Here is a 21,922-nt window from a genome sequence, read left to right as displayed (position 1 = left end):
AGTTTACCCTCCATTATGTCAACACATGACATCACGTGAGTGCATTCCTCAGCTGGTTCACTTGGCAGTTGTTTGGGAGAAATCACCCAGTCCTGACTGGCTCTGTCTCATTCTCTCGGCATCAGGCAACGTGTTGTACAAGATAAACTCTTTCATATTAACGTTTCAAGTGGAGCTTTGTTTTTTCCTCCATCAAGGTTTAATAATCCGACACATGCCTCCAGTTTTTTAAAAGTTACATTTTCTTATAGTCCAGTGGGATTACAGTTTTTAAATTGAAACTTTGCTCTTGTCTAATTAATTGTCTGCCACAATTGAAAAGGTACAATGTGCTCCACCATGTAATAGGTTTTGACGTCCCCAAGGACAAAGGGGGAAAAAATAGCCATGTGCATTAATATAGGAAATTGGGAATGCTAGGCATTTCAATGCTTTGGGAAATCAAATAATCAGGGCTAAAAGAAAACTGTAGGTGAACAGATATAGGTTGTACACAAAAGATAATGATATCAAACCAAAAATCTTTGTCCCCATAGAAATTCTACAATAATTTGACATTTCTTACTTTTTTTATAATTTTTGTTTTCAGGTTTTTACTGATGGCTTTGATTCTGTTTGTTTAACACAAACCAATTTTGTCTACCAAGCTTGGCCTGACTGTCTTACACAGAAAATGTCTGGTGCATTATTATTATTATCAGACAGCAGTGTCTCCCGTTTTCATGTACAGTAACTAACCGTACAAGCAACACAACACAGGCTACAATCTTCTGTCATTATACACTTTTCTGCTTCTGCTCTGGCTCACACCATGTTCTGTACGTCTAATGTTTGTTGTTGTTTCTTTCAGCAGGCAGAGGTGATTAAGGGTTTCCTAGTGTACCGTCTTGTAGCAATGGCCTGAGGAACTCTCTGGACTGAAACCAAGGTAAGAAGCATAGGTGATGCCAATATTCTGTTGCACAAAATTCACAGCCCATAGACAAAGTGATGAAATTGAAGACTTCACACAAACATCTAAACTGTTGCTATAATTACATTTTCTTCTTTAGTGAGTTTGGGAAACTAGTATCAAGTGTCCTCTGTAATATTTGTTCTGTTGGCTCATCTCCCACTCTTGGTATTTAATAGGATTAATGCTCCTAAAACGTAATACATGTAATAGGCTGATTCCTGGGTATTCTACTATTTGTAAGAAATTGGTGGTGTTAATATTTAAGAATGTTTGAGTAAATAATGTTTTTCTTACCAAGCTTATTTTATAAAAAAGTTCTTGTTATATCTGCTCGTCTCATTGATGTGTTGAAGTGTTTCGTGGTGAAAAATGTGTTTTTCGAATATTTTCCAAATATTGTCAGAAAAATACTTTGCTTTACAGTACTTGTCTTGAAATGCACATATTTGCATATTTGTGTTTACATAGTTTTGATTTAGGTCAACAGAATCATTCTAAGTGTAAAGAAGTTTTTCACATGGTCTGTATTAGTCCTTGTGGGCTTGGAGTAGTATTCAGTGTTTGAAAGTGCAGCTAATTGGCCTGTTTTAATGAGGGGTCATGATCTAAAAAAGAGGTAGATGAAGTCATCCTGATGAATTAAAACAAAGAAACTCTGAGGAAACAACCAGGGACATTCTTACATTTCAATCCAGACAATAATCCCATGTCTGCGGTAATGTCTGAATCTTCCCTCTGGCAATGCCTTCAGCCACAGCTGAACTGTTGACTAGATTTTTGAGGAGAGGTACTTCTTTAAACCAGGTAATCAATTTTTGACAACCCCTCCCTCTTGAGTTTGGTCCCAGCTCTTTAGACTGAAATGTTTTTTTTCTCTTAACAGCTGAACAACTGTTTATTGTACCACAGTCCTGCTTAATAACTCATCTGCCCTTTAGCTACTTACTATACTCACAAGACGGTAAAAAGAAACATAGATCATCAAAAATAACCTGAGCAGATTTATGATAGACTGGAAAACAGTCATTATGTTGCAGCATCTGTGCATGCTCTACACCATGCTTCAACAGAAAAGCAGACAACTTCAGTCTAGCTTCAGTTGTAACATCATTATACTCATTACTAACTCATACTAATTTTCATCAGTGTTTGTGCACAGATAGTTGTGGCTAACAGGTTCCAAAAAATAAGCCCTGATGGTGCAGCTTTACCAAATTGGCCTTGTGCACAATTCCCTCCTTGACTTGACTACAAAAAGCCCTCCCCTTCCCCTTTCTGCGACATTCTGAAGTGACTGCCTGTGTTAAAGATTCATGAGCATGATCAGCTTTCAGTAAATGAGGGGCCTGTCTCTTGGTTGCTCTCTGGCAAGCCCTTGAGTGGGACTTGTTAGAAGACAAGGTGCATGTCCTGATTTTGTGAATTCTTATTTTCTTTTTACTGTACATGTGGATCTATATTACCCAGATTACAGATTGAGTTTAGTAAAATAAAAAAAGGAAAAGTAATTTACTTTTACTTCGTTAGATAGAGATTTGCAGAACTTGGATTCACTGAACCAGATAACTTATACAGAGGAGGAAGTAATTGGTTGATTAGACATTTTCTTTATACTTCATTATTTTTTAGCATGATTAAACAACACGTTACATTCAGACATGACACTGGACCTAGTTTATTCCAGAACACTATTCTCAGCAGCATTTTTAATTGTCTGTCAGTTTAGGGATGCCTTAAAAACAAACAAACAAGACCTCTGCTCTCAACATAAACTCTATGTACCTTATTTTTTCTATTTTTAAAAATATGGTGTGACCTATTTGTAATTGTCTGCTCTTTCTACATACAAACTGACTTAATTTTCTCCTATTGCTTTATCTCTGCCATTGATCTGATTCATCATTCATGTGTTCAGAATGAAAAGCCCATCAGTCAAGTCTTGTTAAACGCAGCCAAAATTCTAGGTTTCAAATTCTCTTAATGTCTTTAAGTCCATCATCATGTTTCTCCCGTCTCTTCCCTCTGCCTCTCCTTTGACCCCAAACCTAATATCGCAACATCTGGTTTAAAGTAACAGCAGCTGTCAACAACGTAAAAGCTCACCATAAACCTGTAACGTTCTAGTAAAATCAATATTGTTTTTTAAATACGTCTTGGTCTTTAATCTCTGACACGGAACCAACATGTGTCCAGTGTATTGTTGCTCACTCAGCATTTTTTTTCTCACCCTGGTACATATTGTGATGTAAGATGAGAAGACATGACTCTGAGCCCCTCCTCCGTCATGGTTTCCCCCTTCAGTTTGTGGGAATATAAATGGCCCATGTTTCAGTGCCCCAGTAGTGGCCTTCATTGGTACACGCTTGTTCTCCATTTCTCTCTCGGGGCGAGTTGTGCCAAGAAGTCACGTGAGGACAGATCAGACACACCAGCAAGACATTGTTCAGTGCCCCTCAGTGGTTTTGCACTTTTCCAGAAGTGCCCTCATTATTATAGTTCAGGAAACTTCAAACACTTCCCCAATAGCTTCTTATGCAGTTTAATGTACAGTCATGCCCAGCTGGCTTTGAGCTCCAGAAATCCTGGGTGTGACTCGGTGTGACTCTATAATCAAACCCCTGCTAACCCACGAAATTACAGGAATGGCACACTGCTACATGCCCTCTCCCCCTGGCAATCAGACCATCAGTTGTTTACTGCATCTATTTTCCCTCCAATATGCAGTGAGAGGAATGGGTAATGCAGTGTTTTAAAATGCTTGTTTCCCTGTAAATCTGCAGGAGCAAAGCTCACTTTGTGTGGCTTTTGCAGCATTTCGGTTATTTTTTCCTTTTCAGTTAAAAGATTGTCGTGAAGAGCCATTACAGTGTATGTGGTCGCTGGGTACTGTGCATGTTTTCTAGTACAAGTACAAATATTTGAATAAAGTACTCTGCCTGATAACAATACCAGTATTTTACCTCTGGCTCCACCACTATCGTATTTCCACCCAACGTTAATTTAACATAAAATACCGTTAGTTAACACTGCAATCACATCTGCTGCACTGCTGTCAATGACACATGGCTATAAGAACCTACAGTCTGTGCAACGCAGGTTTCTGGCACGTGATTATGGGGGATCAGAGTAGTATGTATACTGTCGACAACACAGTAGTGGTTTACATAACACTTCATTTAATGAAAACATATGCCTGGTGCATAGCCTGTTTACAAGAACCACAGCTTCCAATTCAGAATGTATTATTTCAATGTAGGGTAAAAACATTTGAAATAACCAAAGGATTCATTATTTACTTGATAAAATTAGTATTGTATTTTAAGGCACATGTGAAAATCAGTAATGTAAAGAGATATATAAATACCATATCGCTCTAAGAAACCTTTAAAAAAATGTCTTTCAATGTTGCAGATGTTTTTTTGTGGAACCAGGTTCCAGTTATATTGTCCTCTGAGAAAACGGTGTCATTTCCAGCTCTGCAGCAGCTGCAGCAGACCCCTGTTGTCTCTGCAGTCCTGTCTGGCCAGACTGGTTGGCACCATCTCAGTCCTAGAGAGACTGCTCCTGTGACATGTAAGATATAGGCTATGACACACACCTTTGATCATTACTCTCAAGTGTATGCTGTGCTTTCAAAGTCAGGATTTTAAAAGAAGTTTTTTTTTTTTTATCTGTTTGTGGTGTATTCTTTTAATTATACCTTAATGGTTAAATGACTTATGTTCTTTGTCCCAACATTATTGATGACACACGGCATGAGTACACACTGAAAGAGTGAGTGTTTTACTCTTTGACACTCTCACTCAGTGTCTCAGTGACTCAATCATTTAATTCACCTTCATGTTTGAATAAAATAGAGCAGCTTTCAGAGGTCTCTAGACAGTAATTGCCAGGTGCATACATAAGCTTCACATCTATATATGTGAATAATTGCAATTATTCACATGACTTTCACATGCAAAAGATAATTCAAAGCTATTGTATTGCCCACTTTAAATTTACTACAGTAAAGCATGGCTTGTAAATCTTTATTTTAATGTTAAGAAAAATACAATATCTAACTAAAACTATTTTCCACTGCCAGGGCAGTAAAGTTTTTGTAGTTCATAATGGAAATTTAAGTCACCCTAAGGGTCCAGAGCAACCATCATAACATTAGAACTTCAGAGTAACAGCAACTTAACATATTGGTTTTGTAGGTTTGGTAGTGAATCACCAAGTGTACTTTGCTGAGGCAGTGTTGTGGCTGTTGCAGTGGTTTGGTAACAGAACCCTGCTTTCAGCCTTGTGAGTCAGAGGCACAGATGATGATGTAGATGAAAACCTGTAATGAAGAGAGAAGTGTTGGGTTAACATTGGCACGGCTGACCTCTCAGCACACGTATACATTTAGGTGTGTTTACATGTGTCAGAGAGATGGGAGAGACTGGGTAGAGGTGTTTACTACACTTATATAAGTAACCTGAGTTCGTCACTACCTTAATGTTACACAACAAGTGAGTGAAAGGGGAGATGCTGTTATAAACCCAATGATCCTAGGGACCTTTCCAGTCATTTTTACTGACATAAAATGCCATGATGATAACAACAGCACAATGCCTAATGCAGAAGTTTCAAGAGGAAGATGATTCCCATCTACAAGTATTTGGATTATAAAAAAGATATACGTGCAACCTCAACTGGGTAAACGTGGTTTTATGGTAAAAAAAAATCACAGTGCAATGTGCAGGACTTCATCTCATTAGAAAAAACATACAGTTTAATATGTGCCATTCTTTTTCTGTGGATTGAATTGAGCAAAACTAAAAAGGAAAATGTTTGGTAATTTTAAAAGTAAAACTATCAGGAACAGTTTTGATATTAACCAGCATTGGACCTCAGTGATCATCTAGAAATGTAAACTGCTTCCTACAGATAAGAACCAGTTTCTAATACATAGATGTCTGTTACCGTTTCTTGGTGGACAGCCTAGTAGCCAGGCTGTCTGGCTGTCTGTGTTGGTGTCATTGAGATGTGCTTGGTACTTCCTGTCTCTTCTACTTCCCCTCACCCTACAATGACCCATCATTACTGCCATGTCAAGGAGATGTAAGCATCCAATCATATCTTACCTAATAGAACAGGCACAACCAATCAGGCAAAGAATCCCCATGGTAACCTGTCCTGGAAAGTGCAGGCACAACCAATAGGAAGAGAGAGTAACATTTAGCTGTGAGACTTTAATGGCCTCTTTCTGTTGTCATTAATAAAGCACATAACTTCTCCGGTGCTACTCCTGTTCAGATTTCAGTAGCCAGCAGCATAGTGCACCAACCTGAAGTCCATCCAGTTGCATACAAGAAGCATAATCCAAGGGCACGAGTCTGTTGCAATGAAAATCTGCATATTTTTTATCTTTTAATACACTCTTTTGGCCAACAGTGACACTCAACTCACTCTTCAGCACACCAACAGAAATGTGTTTACCCTTCAGAGACTGTCCTGCCTTTCTGGCCAGTCACCACTGCTTGCGTTACTGCCATATGAGCACAGACACTACCAGTAGCTTAAAGTAGGTCACTCCAGGCCAGGAGGGAGCCAGACTCAAGTTTGCATGGTCACCAGCCCCCTTTCAGGGTGTAACTGCTTCTGCTCAGCTATGTTCTTCCCCACTGCTCAGTCCTGTTCTCCGTTTTGCCTTATGTAATGGCTGAGCGTCAAGCAGTGTTTCCATGGTTAGAGTGGCTAAGAGTGTATCACAACACAGCAGGCCCCAACCTCATGCACTGGGCACATTTGGTGCTGTCATTCAGCTATGAAAAGCTGCCATCCCCAAATCCAAGAAAATTTATTTTATGCATGGTTTTTAAACATGTTTTCTTTTGTTTTATTTTCTTAATGACATTGGTGTGGCAGAAATCCTTCTAATAATCACATTTGATGCAGATGTTGGTGCTCATTCAAAAGAAATTGAACTCGTATATAATACAAGTCAAGAGTGACTTTAAAACAATGGTTCAGAATTTTTTTTTTCCACATGGGCAAAAGGACAATTTCCATATGTTTTTAAATGGTTGCAAGATGTACTAATGGCTTCATATTGTAATAAAATGCACAATAAATCTAATGGTATACATGCAATCTGTGCAGTCCTTTAGAATGCATGCTGTATTCCCGCTCAATGATGTGTCTTACATTTAATTTTTAACGGCCTTTTACAAGCTAATGCAGGTAAGTGTTTTCAGCAGTGTTCGGTAAACACTGACACATGTTGCGATTGTAAAGCCACTGTACCTTGCTGTGAGCTGGCTTTGCCTGGTTTGTGTAACGGATGGGTTTTTCTTGGTACACGGCTGAGCATGCAGTCTGGTGCTGTGGGCTAAGTGCCGTGCTCTCATTTCAGTCTCTCTGGGGAGAGGTGCACCATCAGCGAGAAATGATTGAATCTCTCTCTCTTTTTTTTTTTTTTTTGCTCTATTTTCACTCATTTCTCCTAGTGGAGTGGATCAACCTGTACCCTGCAGACCTAGTATTTTTCTGTGTATTTTTTCCTTTTGTCAATATTGACATGTTCACAAACCACTGGCTTGTTTGGGCTTTATTTGGTAGTCTGTGTAAGGTAGTTTGTGTAAAAATCTTACATGTGTTTTTTTCTTTGTTTTCCAGACGGTGATATGCATTGATAATGAGTGGAGTCGGTGAAAACACGTCTGACCCTGCCAGGGCAGAGTCAAGAAAACGCAAAGAATGTTCTACTGAACTCTTAGGGCCCAGGTAAGAGTTTATGACCTACCTAAGACAACAAAGCACTATTCTTCACAGTATCTTGTCTTTTATGCAAGGGCATCCGATATCATTGACCCAAAAGGAAACCATAAGTAATTTTAGAGTTTTAGAGCTAGGCCTCCTTCTACTCTACATACGACATTAATAAGGATTTATGTGAAATTGCATTTCCAAATTGGGGACCAATAAGAAATACATTAGGACATTAGAGTACACGAGAATGGGTATAACCCTAGTTATCTCCTGTGGTGGTGTTCTTGCTAAAGGGTTGTGTCATTTTTTGTGGTCATAGTTCCCTCATATCTGAATCATGGATTTAAAAATTAACCTTATATTCTAATTTGTGGCTTTTTTTGCTCATGTAACAAATCAACTGAGAAGTAACTATACTTTCTATAGATTGTAATACATGAGCACATGATCTTGGTTTGGGATCTTTCCATTGCAGCTAAAGCCAGCAATGAATACTATTCATTCCAATCTTATAAATGGACTATGGTTAGGTTTGACAGTTCTACTCAGTGCATATACACCACAGGTTTCTCTAAGTGTTCTAGAGTCTGCTTGTGGAAAGAATGAACCATTCCTATTTTTTGTAGAACAGCCAATTAATCAACTATTTAGTCCTAAGTTTGTGGCAGGAAACTAATACTTACAGAAAAAGCACACTGTCACAAAGAGAACATATAAACTATACAGATGGATTCTCTTTGGCCTGACAGGTCCAACACCCAGCCCCCTGTGCAGAGTACTAATCAGTGCCCAAATGCTGCCATTGCTACAATGTTTTATTTATCCACAGCCATTTGGCATGGCAACCCTGAGGCCATGTTGAATTCTTTACAATAGATCTACATAATTAATTGGCAGTCAAACAGCCAAGGATTTTGATTTATGTTATTGATGAGGCCTATAGATATGGAGTATTTTTTGAGCACAACCTCTATTTTGTATTTCCTTAATTTCATTAAAATATGGTTTAACTCAATCACTTGATCAGTTCTATAATGAGTGCCTTAAAACCTTTTTTGTTTGTTTTTACTATTATTTAACATTTCTCTTCTCTACATCATTACTTCGTTCCTGCTCTCACTCTTTCTCACACCAACTTCTTTGTCTCTCCAGTCCAAAGCGAAGCAATGAGAAGCGCAATCGTGAGCACGAGAACAAATACATTGAAGAGCTGGCTGAGCTGATCTTCGCCAACTTCAATGACATCGATAACTTCAATGTCAAGCCTGACAAATGTGCAATCCTGAAGGAAACTGTGAAACAAATCAGGCAAATAAAGGAGCAAGGTACAACTGGCAACATATTTTAAGATTCTATAACTTTTATCTGTCTTTCATTATGTTTCTGTGTTCCTCTACATTATCTTTTTAATCCTTGTGGCAAGCTGTGGAATTTACTATGTAAAATGTGTTGGTGCCTCTTGCATATGCTTGAGCCCATAAGGCCCTGATACAACCACAGGAGCCACAAGTGGCACTGTGTTGGCAGAAGCCCCAGGTTTGATAGTACAGTATAAATATTATGGTTTGGGAACTACTTCACACACAGTTATTGATGTTGTTATTAAAGAGCAGCACCATTGATTTAATGTTCCCTTCACCACTTCATCGTGTCATTTGCATAACCCAGAGCAGTTTAATGCTGGGCTGCTGTTCTTTCTCTTTTGAATTTCGGAGCCAGAACATCAGGCAAATGGATCATTGTGCTTGGCTGTTCTTGCCAGCTTTTCCTTTCTTGTTGTCTTCAAGTAATTCCATGTTTCCAGCAAGGCTGCATGGCCCAAAGATTACTCGCTTAAACAATTTACTTGACTACTTGTGGCTTTTTGATCATGTATTTGCAATGGCTACTGGTAGAAAAATATATGCTTTTTTTATTATTTATGATATGGTATTGTGTCCTTAAAATGTTGTGTAGAACATTTTAAAGATTCTTATTGAAGCGTTCATCCAGATCTTGCACTATGGCCTTCACTGGAATAGAAAATAACTCCGATGTAAAAACCAGGTCATACACTGAAGTATAAAGCCAATCACATAATAGTGGGGGTCGCAAACCAGACCAACTGAAATGACCCTAGATTTCATGGTAGCCTCTTAGCATGATGGTTGCATCGCATCATTCTTCTCACCCCGCTGCAACCTTCCCCCTGGAACATGGGAATGCTTTGAATCTTTCGCATGAACAAACCATATACAAAGTTGATGTGAAGGTGAACAGGCCAGTGAACAATACTCGCATAACACCGTGCAAAAGGATACAATAGAAGCAGCCAAATGTAATGCGAATCAATCACGCAGACTCTTAATTGTAAAAACATGCAGACCTTTGAGAGCCTCCCATACAGCTCTGCAGACACATATTGCATAGACATGACTCGGGTTGACCTGCCATGGGCACAGTGCCAAAAATCACATCCCATTCAGTTTTAACGCACCATAAAGTAAGATCACATGTCCTTTTTTTATTGTCCCAGAGCCCAAACTTTGGATCTTTTTTTCCACAATTATGTTTTAACAAAATATAGGGGCATGAGTAAGCAGTTTTTCTTAAAAAGAATGAAGTCACCTAATTGGGCACGTATTTAGTCAGCATTATTATCTTGCTGCCATCAAAAATAAATATTTTTTACACATTTTTAACAGTTGAGTAAATGATTTTAAGATTTTACAAAGATTGGACAAGATTGGACTGCAATTTATATTATATATATATATATATATTTGCTTTAAAAATCACAGATTTCTTCTTTTAATTTTGTGCCCTCAATCCCATAGTACCCACTGACCTGGTTTTACATGAATTATGATAACCTTTTTTAGACTGTGAGATCTAGCCAACCATTGTCTATGTTCAAGATATTTATGAATGAGTGTTCCATTTGCCCCAATGTGCATCATACCTGCTGATTGTGTCGTTGTGCTTTTGTGACACACACACACATTATGTAATAATGAGCACTGTGATGCAAAAAACAAACCTCACACAATCTCTGGCCACCATCTGTCTGTCCCTCCCCCATTCTTGTGTCTTATAATCCCCTCCCTCCAACAATTCCTCTTCCATTCTATTTTTTATTACACCAGGCTGGAGTAATGTCTCCAGCTTGCTTCCGAAGCCCTAATTGTGCTTGAACAGCTACCACAGGGAGAGAAGGGTTGATCAGCCTTTTTATTCTTTGTTCTGCAGACCTCAGTGGTCTAATGAAGATGCCTTTTCATCCTAAACACAGAAAGTGGCTGCACCCCCTCAGAGTTTAAGTCTACACTTACAGCAGCCATTTGTTTTGTTTTTTTCTCGTTGCACCCCTTGTTGAACCAGAGATTCTCTGGAAGCTCTTTATGCTCCGAGAAGATGTTTTATCATTTTACTACCTCCATTTGTTCTTGTCACTGCGGCTCATCTGTCACCCGTTTAGTGTTACGCTGCTGGGTCGTAGGAGATAGTTTCCCAGTTTATGTCCTCTTCTTTTTCAGTCCTTAAGGATTTCTGTCACCTACGACAGCATCATTACACTGTAAAAGATATTTTCATTTTATAGTGACACGATTGAATATATTAAATTACACTAATGTGGCTCAATAACTCTCACTGATTGGTGTCACAGACCTGCAGAAAAGGGCTGTGTAGCAATGGTGGCAACTGGCTTCTTATCAAACCCTTTTGAAGTGTCCACATTTTTTCTTCTTTCTACTGGTAACTTAATGAAGTATGAGCCCACGTTTTCTGTTTCCATGTGTTGCATCTACACAGAAAACATGTTGAATAATGACCTCTTCCCAGAGCCTATAAAATAATGGCATAGCCCAGTGTTTTACTGCTTCCCCTTACACTGCTGTGCTTCTCACTCCTGCCAACACAGTAAAACCAATCGCTTATTGGCCAGAGATGTAGAAGCTGCTGAGAAGCAGCCAGCAAGTTGTTCCGTATTTTTTATTTTAATTCATTACACTTATGTTTGAATTGCTTAGATACACTTTGTCTATTTTTAACCGAGAGGGGACCAAATCAATAATTCGCTAGTTAAAAATTATGACATTATTAATGCATTTATTAAGATGCCGCTGCTACAAGTTGCTTCTCCCTCCATCTGTGGCACTCTTCTGCACACGGACAAAGTCTTTAAAGGCTGCACTGACAGTGAGTGATGGGTCTGTACCCAGGGCAGCTGTGCTGGTATACTGGGCCCCGCTGGGCCTGGAGAGGTCCTGCTGATGCACACATCATTAATGCTGAAAAAGATGAATGTTGGTCCGTAGGGCTGTTGCATGAGCCCACGGAGAAGGGCCAAAACCTGCATATGTGTCAGCTTTCGCACATCCACACAAACACACACACACACACACACACACACAAACTCTAGAGGAAAGAAGAAAGGACGTGATTTTTGATTTTTTTTTTCTCCTGTCACAGTTTTTGTACCATATGGCCAGCCTTCTTCTTGGCATGGTGAGGCGGTTAAATGTGTCCCCCAGCAGCCCACTTATATTCCGCCTCTTAACATCATCTCTAAAAGTAGGGCAGCCTACACTCTGAACATAAGGCTTCTCTGCACGGTTATTAACCCAATCACTCACCAGGACAAATGCACTGAGACAAAGTGCAGGTAGAGGAGCTTACAACTTAAAATTACTTACAAACTAGCACAAATTCTGTCTGCCCTTGGTTCTGAGGTATCCAATTAACATAAATAACAACAACAACAACAACATTATTTATAGATTTTATTTATATGTGCAACAAGTAAGGACACAGTTTATATATATATATATATATATACATACATACGTGTGTGTACTGTACACGATTGTCCTTGACTAATACTTAACATCTGTATAATATAAAGCAACAGTTTTAATTCTACTAATTCTACTTCTACTCTTCAACAAAGTTTTCAGCTTAAGCTTGAAGCTGCTACGGTGTTTACAATGGGAGTTGTTAACATGTTGTCACTGTTTCTGTAACAGTCTTTTCTGTACATGACAATGCAATCCATCCCGTGGCTGCCACCAGTGTGGCAGCTGCATGCTTTTACACAGTCATTTACAATAACCTTTCACTTAGCTCACTGCTCTGCACTTGGGACTGAGCCATGGCAGTCTCAATGTGGGTACAGTCCTTAACAAATGCGTCTGTTCCCTTTCTTTCTTTGGCATCCTTGTTTTTGTAACATGAAAATAAATCTACTGTCAAACTTATAAAAGCTCTACATGACTTTGAACCAGTGAAATTTGAATTATATTTATCAATATTAATCATTGACCACTCTTTCACAGAAAAAGCTGCAGCAGCAAACGAGGAGGAGGTACAGAAGGCAGATGTTTCGTCGACAGGCCAAAGTGTGATTGACAAAGATGCCTTGGGACCAATGATGCTGGAGGTGGGTTAAGGGCCCTGTCTTTCCTAATCTTGTCATAGCAGTGCCGAGCGCTCACACTAAACACTCACACTGGATATACACCGCTCATTAAACCGTGATTGGTACATAATGAAAAGTGCCATCCTCGGAGAACAATCACAAACGTTGCCAGAAGTGGCGGCGCACGAGGCTAGCTGCGGATTAAAAGCTGCCAGCTTCTTGTGTCTGCCCCAAATTGGCTGTAAATCAGTGAAGTGCAGCAATGGCCTCGTTGTCCCACGGAGGGCCACTGAAGTGGCTATGTATAATGGGAAGAAAGCAACAGCCTGGCGAATGAATCAGTCCATTGAGCCTGTCCTCTCACTCACTTCCTCCCTCCTTTTTTCTTCCTTGCTTTTTCACATCTCATTTCTCTCCCTCCCTTTTCCTTCACCCTCCTCGTCACCGCCTCTAGATCTGTCCTGTCATGGATTATTTATAGCACTCCTGGTCCAGCGTCACTGAATCGACATGCTAACATCGAGCTAAATATAGCCCATCACTGCCTGCGTGCTTTCCCATCTGTCAGCAGCCCCCAAAACACAGCGTTCAGCCATTCACACATGCTTCTCTGTAGTCATGTTCCCATCCACAGTTAGGGCTCATTACTGGATGGTCTGAAGAGAATGGCTGTCAGCGGCAAACGCACCCATGTGACCTATGACCCTCCTTCAAGGCTCCTCGCCGGCCACTTACACAGCCAAATGAACAAGGCTATGAAAAAACATTAGTCCTCTGTTGTTTCAACCTTCTGGGAGTGAGCCTTGTTCTTGTCACATGACTCTGACAGTATAGTTTGCATTCCTGTGAGATTGCTGCCTGTGTTGGCTGCTCTGTGTAATGATATCGAAGGACATGTATGAGTATGGACATTTTGAGGCTTGGAGAGGTGCCACTGATTTTTTTTTTATTCAGACATTTGAGTCAGATAATGCCATAAACAAGAGGAATAATTTGTGTCTTACATTAAAAAAATGGGGAAAAAAGGAGTGCAGTATTGCAGACATAACTTGGCGTAAATTAATTCTACTTGCTCAATGCAAATAGAGACAGGATTGTGTAAAAATATGTACCTGTTCACATAATAATGTAATGCATATATTCCTGTAAAAACTTCTCACCCTCCATACTGGTTTCCTAAGTAGAAAAGGAGCTCACAATCATTTTAATAATTAATTAACCAATTAATCATTTGATCTATGAATTCCACAAAACTGAAAAAAGGAAATGTCTGTTGAGATACAGCTTCCCTAACAGTTACATTTACAGGATTGTAAATAAAAAAAGAATGTCAAAGGTGCTCAATTTGTTGGACAAGGAAGGGAAAAAAAGAAGTTACTTGTTTGAACTGTTCTCTATTATTATGGTTCTTATCAAATAATTGATATGAAATAAATGTCCTTTAGACATAAAATAACAGAAAAAGCCTTGCACCCCATTTTTCAGACAAATACATGTGGTATGTAAAAGTTGGGCATGCCTTGGCTGACACAAGCGACCTAGTTTTGTGAGGAAGCTAACTAACTAACCAACAGAAGACCAAGCAATCAGAAGATGAATCGATCTGGAATCATTTTTGATAGGAAACACTGTGCATTATTCTAGACTTTTCTAGACAAGGTTCTTTATCCACACATTTAGGTCAGTGCCAACAAAGTTTTTTGCTTCTATTCCAGGTTCTGCCAGAGACCAATTAAGACTTGTTTTAGCAAAGTAATGCATTGTCATGCTAAAAAATACATCATCTTTAGCAAAAATAGTGGAGAGCAGAAGAGCAGAGACCCTCTAATCCCTTAACCAATTCACGAGCTGCATTTTTATTACACCCAGAAGATGAGACTCACAGAGTCGTACATCAAGAGAATAGACTGGGTGCAAATTGAAACAGGTGCACAAAGAGCATAGGGGCTGGTTGTATATATATTCAGTGTATATTCATTTATAAGGACTGTATTCATCTCTGTTGCATATTTAACCAGGGTATTGTGATTATGTTGAATGCTACGAGCCAGTAACAAGTTAGAGCTGGTAATAGAGAGCATTAGCTCGGTTTCTATTTGCCCTACTTGTCCAGTGGCTCCTTTTCACACACAGTTGACTTACACCACCATGTTGCATTTTGGAACTCTTGCACCCAGCGCAGTGATAGATGAGATCTTTTTAAGTTTATTTTCAGCTCATAGTGTGCTAATAAGCTAGGGAAGCTGTGTTTGCCTCCGATATTCCATGATATCTGGAAAGCCTGAAAGAGATATAATTTAAAAACTTGTATTTCACAAAAACATAATCTTTAAAAACTAAAAGGAGACATTTTAAATTTAAGGTACATTTGACATGAAGTTTCCCACGATAACTCTGTTGGAAAGAAATGGCTTTTGATGGTGTGCCACAATAAGTGACTGCCTTTCAGCAGATTTTTTCTTATACTTTATAATGTTCTTTTAAAAGTACTCAATGTTAATTTTTAATCCAGCAACGTAAAAGAACCTCAGTGTTTTACTGTTCCGTTAAAGCGTATTCAAATGTTTTTCACTCTTTCTTGCCTGTTTGCCTGTTGTTTGACCTACATATATTTATTCCATATCAATGTGAAAACCGTAGTAAATCATATGTGTCTGTTCTGACCCCCAGGCCCTGGATGGCTTCTTCTTTGTGGTGAACATGGAGGGTAACATTGTGTTCGTCTCTGAGAATGTGACCCAGTACCTTCGCTACAATCAAGAGGAGCTGATGAACACCAGTGTCTACAGCGTGCTACATGTTGGTGACCACGCCGAGTTCATCAAGAACCTGCTGCCCAAATCCCTCGGTTAGCCTCTATGTGGTTTTTCTTATTTTCTCCCCGACTCTTCCTAGCCATCACTGTCAGCAATGCCTCGTCACAATTTCGCTGAATTTGACATCCCTGTCTTTTCTCTGTGTCTCTGTGTCTTGCGTCACTGACACCTCTGTTCTCATTCACACTCTGCCTTCGTCTTTTTCAGGATTTCTCTCATCTGTTTTCACCCTGTGGTTTCCTCATTACCCAGTGTGCTGACAGTATGCTGTTAGTGACGTCTGTTTAATTAAAACAGCTAATACGTTTACGGTTAACTTCCTTATAGGGATGTAGAAAGGCTGGATCCCACATGCTGGGGTCCCAGTGGGCTTAAAAAGTACAGTAGTAGGTTTTTAATTCTCTGTTTTGCTGATGCTCATCTCAGACACTTGCCCTTTCTCTTCTCTCCTCCCTCCCTCCCTCTCTCTTCCACTAATTAACTTCCTTTTTCAGCTTCACTCCCTTGTCAGCAGTACTGCTCCCTATATTTTCATCCTGGGCCCATCCTTTCTCCTTCCCCTTGCTGTGTGATATTCTCTAAAGTCTCTCTGCCACACACCCTCACCAACCATTATCATTTTCTCTCTTTTCTATTACCCAGTCCTCCTTCCAAAAAAGCAAATGTCTATACTTTATCGTTATTTATTCTTTACATCTTTGTGCTGTACATATTGACCCTTGCCTTTTTTTCTCATCTATATTGAACCCATAAAAAAAATTCCAATTTTTTTTAACACCTTCTCAAACTGTGCCACTCAGTGGCTCTTTGTAAGTCTTTTCTCTGATTCCTCTCGTCTCCTGACGCTTCAGATCTGGGTTCAAGTTTTTGACCATCTGGGTGGCAGAGAAGCACAAAGCAGAGTACCCTAGAAATGATCAGTGGGCTGTGTCCCAGATACAGGGACATTATCAATGCGAAGAATGAGATCACGAAGCAGATGGAGTGTGATGAGAGTTTGCTTGAGTGAAATGTGTTGTGTGTCACTTTACAAGTCTCTCATTAGCACATTTTGTATGCGTGTGTTTGTATGTACAGGTTTTATTGGACATGTTTTTTTGTTTGCTGGTGACTGTGTAAACTTTGGAGTTAGGAAGATTAGTTTAACAGCATAATTAAGTTTTGTTTTGAATTGAAACTGTGAATACTGGCCTGTGGGTTTGGACTTGATTAATCGCTGAGATCAACTGCATTGTGTTGTCTTTTACACTTGCATTCTCTGCATCTTACTTTATTTGTTGCTATTATTATTATTATTATTCAATTTTGGCTCTTTGTCAAGCTACAGTTTAAATCTTTTTTTTCTTTTTTTTTGTGCCTCTCCTGCAGTGAACGGTGTGCCGTGGTCCAATGATGGTCCGAGGAGAAACAGTCACACATTCAACTGCCGGATGCTGGTCAATCCCCACGGCGAGAACCAAGATGAGCAGCATGAGCATGAGCCACAGCAGCAGAAATATGAGACCATGCAGTGTTTTGCTGTTTCTGAGCCCAAGTCCATCAAAGAGGAAGGAGATGGTATGAAAAGAACAAAAAAAAATTGTTTAAGAAAGTGTTGTCCTAAACTGAAAGAGTCCTGGGGTCTCAACAGGAATGTGGAGATTCTAGTTTAAATTTTGTCTTATAAAAAAATAACATTTTGGGTAAGAAAAGAGAAGATACTGACAGGAGGCAGCATCCCAGCAGAACAATACACACACATCTGTGAATCCATGAAGAATAATTAGTGACAGGATGAAGATGAGAGGCTGGGCCTATGTCATTAAGCTCTATTTATAATTCATTTTACAATCCATACAAAGCAGCTGTCACGAGTCACTGGGATGGGTGGGATTTTAATGTTCTACACTTGCAACAGTAAGCTAAGTTTTTAAAAATATCTGTTTGTTTAAACACAACAGTAAAGAAATGCAGACAAGGTGGGGAAAAAAGGAAAGAAGCTGCTCCCGTGGTGGACCATGTTTAAACGTGTACTGGCTTCTCTGACAAAATGATTTAAATTGTATGTTGTCTGTGATCTCCTCTCACTTTCAGTCACTCAAAGGTCACTGGGCTTTTCCAGTGGTTTTGTCTGGCTACAGAGGAACTTGAGATCCTGTAGTTAAACTTGCGTGACGTCATGTGTGACTCCCTTCAGTGCTCTGTCATACAAAAATGTACAAAACGTTTTGTGCATTTTAACAAACGTTAAGCGCTACTTGACACTCAAACTCTCAGACATCTGAATGTACTTTAAATAATAATGAATAAATTGTCAGTTTACTGCTGGTCCAGCTTTGATCCAGTTTCTGTGTGTGTTAAAAGAAAAGGAAGGGAAAGAAGTAGAATTAGAAAGAATCATAAATCAATACATTTTTTTTGTTGTTTTTTTTTGGTCAGACCACCTACCAGTCAAAGCTGTTTGTGCTTGTTCAGCACTGGCAGGAAGTCTTTAGCCAAAACATTTGTGGGATTGTGGGTAGACCTGGCACTAGAATTTTAAATGGCAGACTTTTTGGGGTCACAGACTTGGAGTTGCCCTGTGTGTGGTGTGTTTTAGATGTAGCTGTTGTAATTTGAGCGATGGCCATCCAATGGTGTTTTCTAATGTTAGGCCATGGAGAAGTGTCTTTATAGTGAGATGGCACTTTAGATAAGAGCGGCACGACACACACACACGTGAGCACACGTCCTCGCGCTACACACTCGCACACACCTTCAAAGGTCACACTTCATCATTTCCCTCGCCGGCAATAGCTGCTCCTCCTCATGAAAGGAGCGGGGCTCTGATCCCCTTGCTCATTAATAACTGTATTAATTATGCTGCCTGGAAATAATGTGCATTTCATTTTCTTTCCCTCCCTCTGTCTCTATCATTTACACCCCCTCCTCCACTTCTCTACCATCCCCCTTCTTTCCTTATGTCCCTGTCCTGTCCTCTTTGTTACAACCTCCACATCATCCTTTCTTTTCCTTGCACATTATCCTCCTCCTCCTCTTCTTCCTTTTTAATTGTGGTAGACTTTCAGTCGTGCCTGATCTGTGTGGCTCGCAGGGTGCCCATGAAGGAAAGACCCATGTTGCCCACGCATGAGAGCTTCACCACACGCCAGGACCTGCAAGGTACACACACGCACTGAACCAATACTGTCATGATCTGCAAATGAGATGAGGTTGAACTTAAAGTTCCCCGGGTCACTGACATTTTTTCTTTTTATAAGCATAAGAAAATATGTGGACAAGGAAGGGTCAAGGTCATTTGATGTATCTGTCAGAACCTCTGGTATATCGAGGTGATGTGTTTTGTGACAAACCAATGTATAGGGAGAATAAATGTAGCTGAAGATCCACTGTACAGGCAGAATAAAAATGAAGCCATAGATCCTGTGTGAGAAGTGCCACCCATTGCCCTCGGTGAATCCCCACGAGGGCTTTGCTGAAGTAACTGTTTCTATAAAAGTCTGTCTAAATACAGCTACTTCTCTGTTGATTTATGATGTCAGTGGACGTTGTCCTAATGATTATATGATGTCAAGCACAAAGTTCCCCTCCAACATGATGCCAGTTTTTTAAACTACAAACTCATATAGAAGAAATACATAAATATCATATAATGTCTGATTGTGTTTTTAAAAATAGTTTATTTTGTTTATATATATGAAATCCTTTACTTGAATTTTAAAAATAGTTTATTTTGTTTATATTTTACCTACTGCTTTTCAGATAAAGTAGAAACCTCTGATAAAATTAGGTGAAGAAATCCTTTACTTGACATACTCAGCAGGCAGCACCAAAAGTTAGAAGAAATTATTTCTGCAGATTAACCTGAAGGAGAGAACACATGGCTCATTTTTTTCTGAAATTTTATAAGATGGTATAAGATGTACTTTGCATAGAAAATGTAACATGTTAACAAAATGTTCGATAGCTCCTTCTTGTTTTAACATATATGAATGGAAAAACAGCACTTAAAAGAACCAGAAACGTTTGGCAGACTTTTATGTGATTTATTACATTTCAAACGATTCACAACTCTATTTTAGGTAACAAAAACAGCATTGCCAAAAGCAACATATTCCTATATGAAACACCACCCTAATGCACAATGTCATGTCACTGCTCTATAGATCACCCAAGATTCCAGGTTAGGTCATTTAAAGATTATTATTTCCTCAGCAAAGTTTCTGAATGTGTTTATCTGAACTTATTACCCGCCTCTGTCTACGTGGTGGGAGGTAAGGTATCTGTCTGAACTCGGAGGAAGATGTGTGTCTGTGTTTCACCTCCTCTTTGATGTGATTGTACTCTTGTATCTGTCAGTGAGCCAATTCCAGGGGCACCACACACACAGAGTCACGTTCTCTCAGAGTTACTCACTTTGTACAGCTACACACCCATACTTTTGTTGGTAGCTCATACTTTGTGTGTGTGTGTGTGTGTGTGTGTACAATTTTATGTTGTAATTGTTACAAGGCAAGCTTGAGAGTGTGGATTTGATCAAATTGTTACTTTAAGAACGTAGAGTTTTTTTTCCTGTTTGAAAATACTAGCTAATGGTTTGTGTGATAACTCCTCAGTCACTTAGTCTTTAAAACTGTCAGTCATGCAGCAGACAGGCTTGTCAAGCCTCTAAATGCATCACTGCCCTTTATGTAAATTGCCATCCAGTAGGTGCCAGTTCTCACACTGCTACGTTTGAGTGTGCCTGTGTGTTTAGTCAGGTATCTGTGGTATACTTGAAGTCTAAAAATAGATGAGCCAAAGCTGCCCTGTCAATGTTTTTTTTTTTTTTTAATTTAATGCTTCTACATGTTGTTGCAAGTGTCTAAATGCTGTTCTAACTTAAGCTGTACTGACAGTAACTGTACTTCCTGTCTAATCTTTTATAGACGGGAATGTACACGGCATAAAATTTCCCTCACAGCCTCTGGTCTAAATGTTCTTCTCTGTACTATAGTTAATTCTTAGTGCTTCAATCCTAGTCAGCTCACATGATGTAGACATGTAGACAAGAAATGCTTGTGTCCCTGCAGGCCAAATCATTCCAGTCTTCTGTGTTTAGGTAAGATTACATCCCTGGATACCAGTCTGCTGCGTGCATCTATGAAACCAGGCTGGGAAGATCTGGTGAGGCGCTGCATTCAGAGGTTCCACCTACAGAACGATGGCGAGATGTCTTTTGCCAAGAGGCATCAACAGGAAGGTAATAGAGTCAACAGCAGCAACTGACTGTTTGATTCCCGGCTCCTGCTAATAGCTTCTTGGATTGGAATGTCTGGCCACTGCACAAGCACTGCTGTATAATGGACATTTAATCACAGTTCCATTCTGACCAAAGTTGTTAAAGAAATTGTAGGTTATATCTTTGTGATCCTACGTCCAATCACTATTCGTACTGTAGTTACAGCCAAGAAACTAAACACAGTTTACTACACATGTACTAATTAGTCATCAAAGTAAAAATGTCTCGTGTGGGCATCTGCTGATTTATTGTGTGTCCGCAGTGCTTCGCCATGGCCACGCGTTCAGCCCCATCTATCGGTTCTCCCTCTCAGACGGAACCATAGTTTCAGCCCACACCAAGAGCAAACTTCTGCGCTCACCCGCTACCAACGAACCCCAGCTTTACATGTCGCTACACATTCTTCAGAGGTATGTCTTCCTTAAACTACACCTGTGTCAGAACCAGAGACTAATCTGCAGTGTGAACTTGTCAACATGTTTTAGCCTGTTTGAGAGCCTCCAGCACAGCTTGAGTGTGTATATAGAGTAATATGCAGAAAAGTCAGTCCTGCCATTGTCCTTGGTCTCAAAACTGAAATAATCAGAATGACTGCATTGATTCCCTCTAGTTTTTGAACAAGCAAACACATTTTTCAGAAAAGTGAATACGCTCATGACAAATGCCAAAACAATGATGTGTGGTTTAGTTATTTACTCCAACATTCATTCATGAAGCAGAGGATTGACAGTCTATGTTCTATTTGTTAGACACAA

The 21,922-nt window shown here is 39.5% G+C and overlaps 2 protein-coding genes across 8 annotated transcripts in view; both read left to right on the top strand.

The window, feature by feature from the left end:
- Positions 1 to 21,922, top strand: part of mkxa (mohawk homeobox a) — a 1,121,182-nt gene that overhangs the window by 107,623 nt on the left and 991,637 nt on the right. The window lies entirely within an intron of this gene.
- The window catches only part of ncoa2 (nuclear receptor coactivator 2), a 53,568-nt gene that overhangs the window by 14,355 nt on the left and 17,291 nt on the right, over positions 1 to 21,922 (top strand). For 5 of the 6 annotated variants that reach the window (XM_008307730.3, XM_017031441.2, XM_017031443.2 and 2 more), the window contains 9 exons: positions 851 to 928; positions 7,601 to 7,708; positions 8,846 to 9,018; positions 13,009 to 13,112; positions 15,762 to 15,939; positions 17,276 to 17,464; positions 18,947 to 19,048; positions 20,988 to 21,128; positions 21,430 to 21,577. In XM_008307730.3, coding sequence (XP_008305952.1) covers positions 7,620 to 7,708; positions 8,846 to 9,018; positions 13,009 to 13,112; positions 15,762 to 15,939; positions 17,276 to 17,464; positions 18,947 to 19,048; positions 20,988 to 21,128; positions 21,430 to 21,577 — 1,124 coding nt within the window. In that variant the 5' untranslated portion in view covers positions 851 to 928; positions 7,601 to 7,619. The remainder of the gene's footprint in view (positions 1 to 850; positions 929 to 7,600; positions 7,709 to 8,845; positions 9,019 to 13,008; positions 13,113 to 15,761; positions 15,940 to 17,275; positions 17,465 to 18,946; positions 19,049 to 20,987; positions 21,129 to 21,429; positions 21,578 to 21,922) is intronic. The other variant, XM_025054719.1, reaches the window with a different exon arrangement.

This window comes from Cynoglossus semilaevis, chromosome 3 (genome assembly GCF_000523025.1).
Source record: "Cynoglossus semilaevis isolate Cse_v1.0 chromosome 3, Cse_v1.0, whole genome shotgun sequence".
Taxonomy (NCBI): Eukaryota; Metazoa; Chordata; class Actinopteri; order Pleuronectiformes; family Cynoglossidae; genus Cynoglossus; species Cynoglossus semilaevis.
The sequence above is the reverse complement of the archived record's forward strand: the minus strand, read 5'-3'. Positions and strand labels throughout refer to the sequence as shown.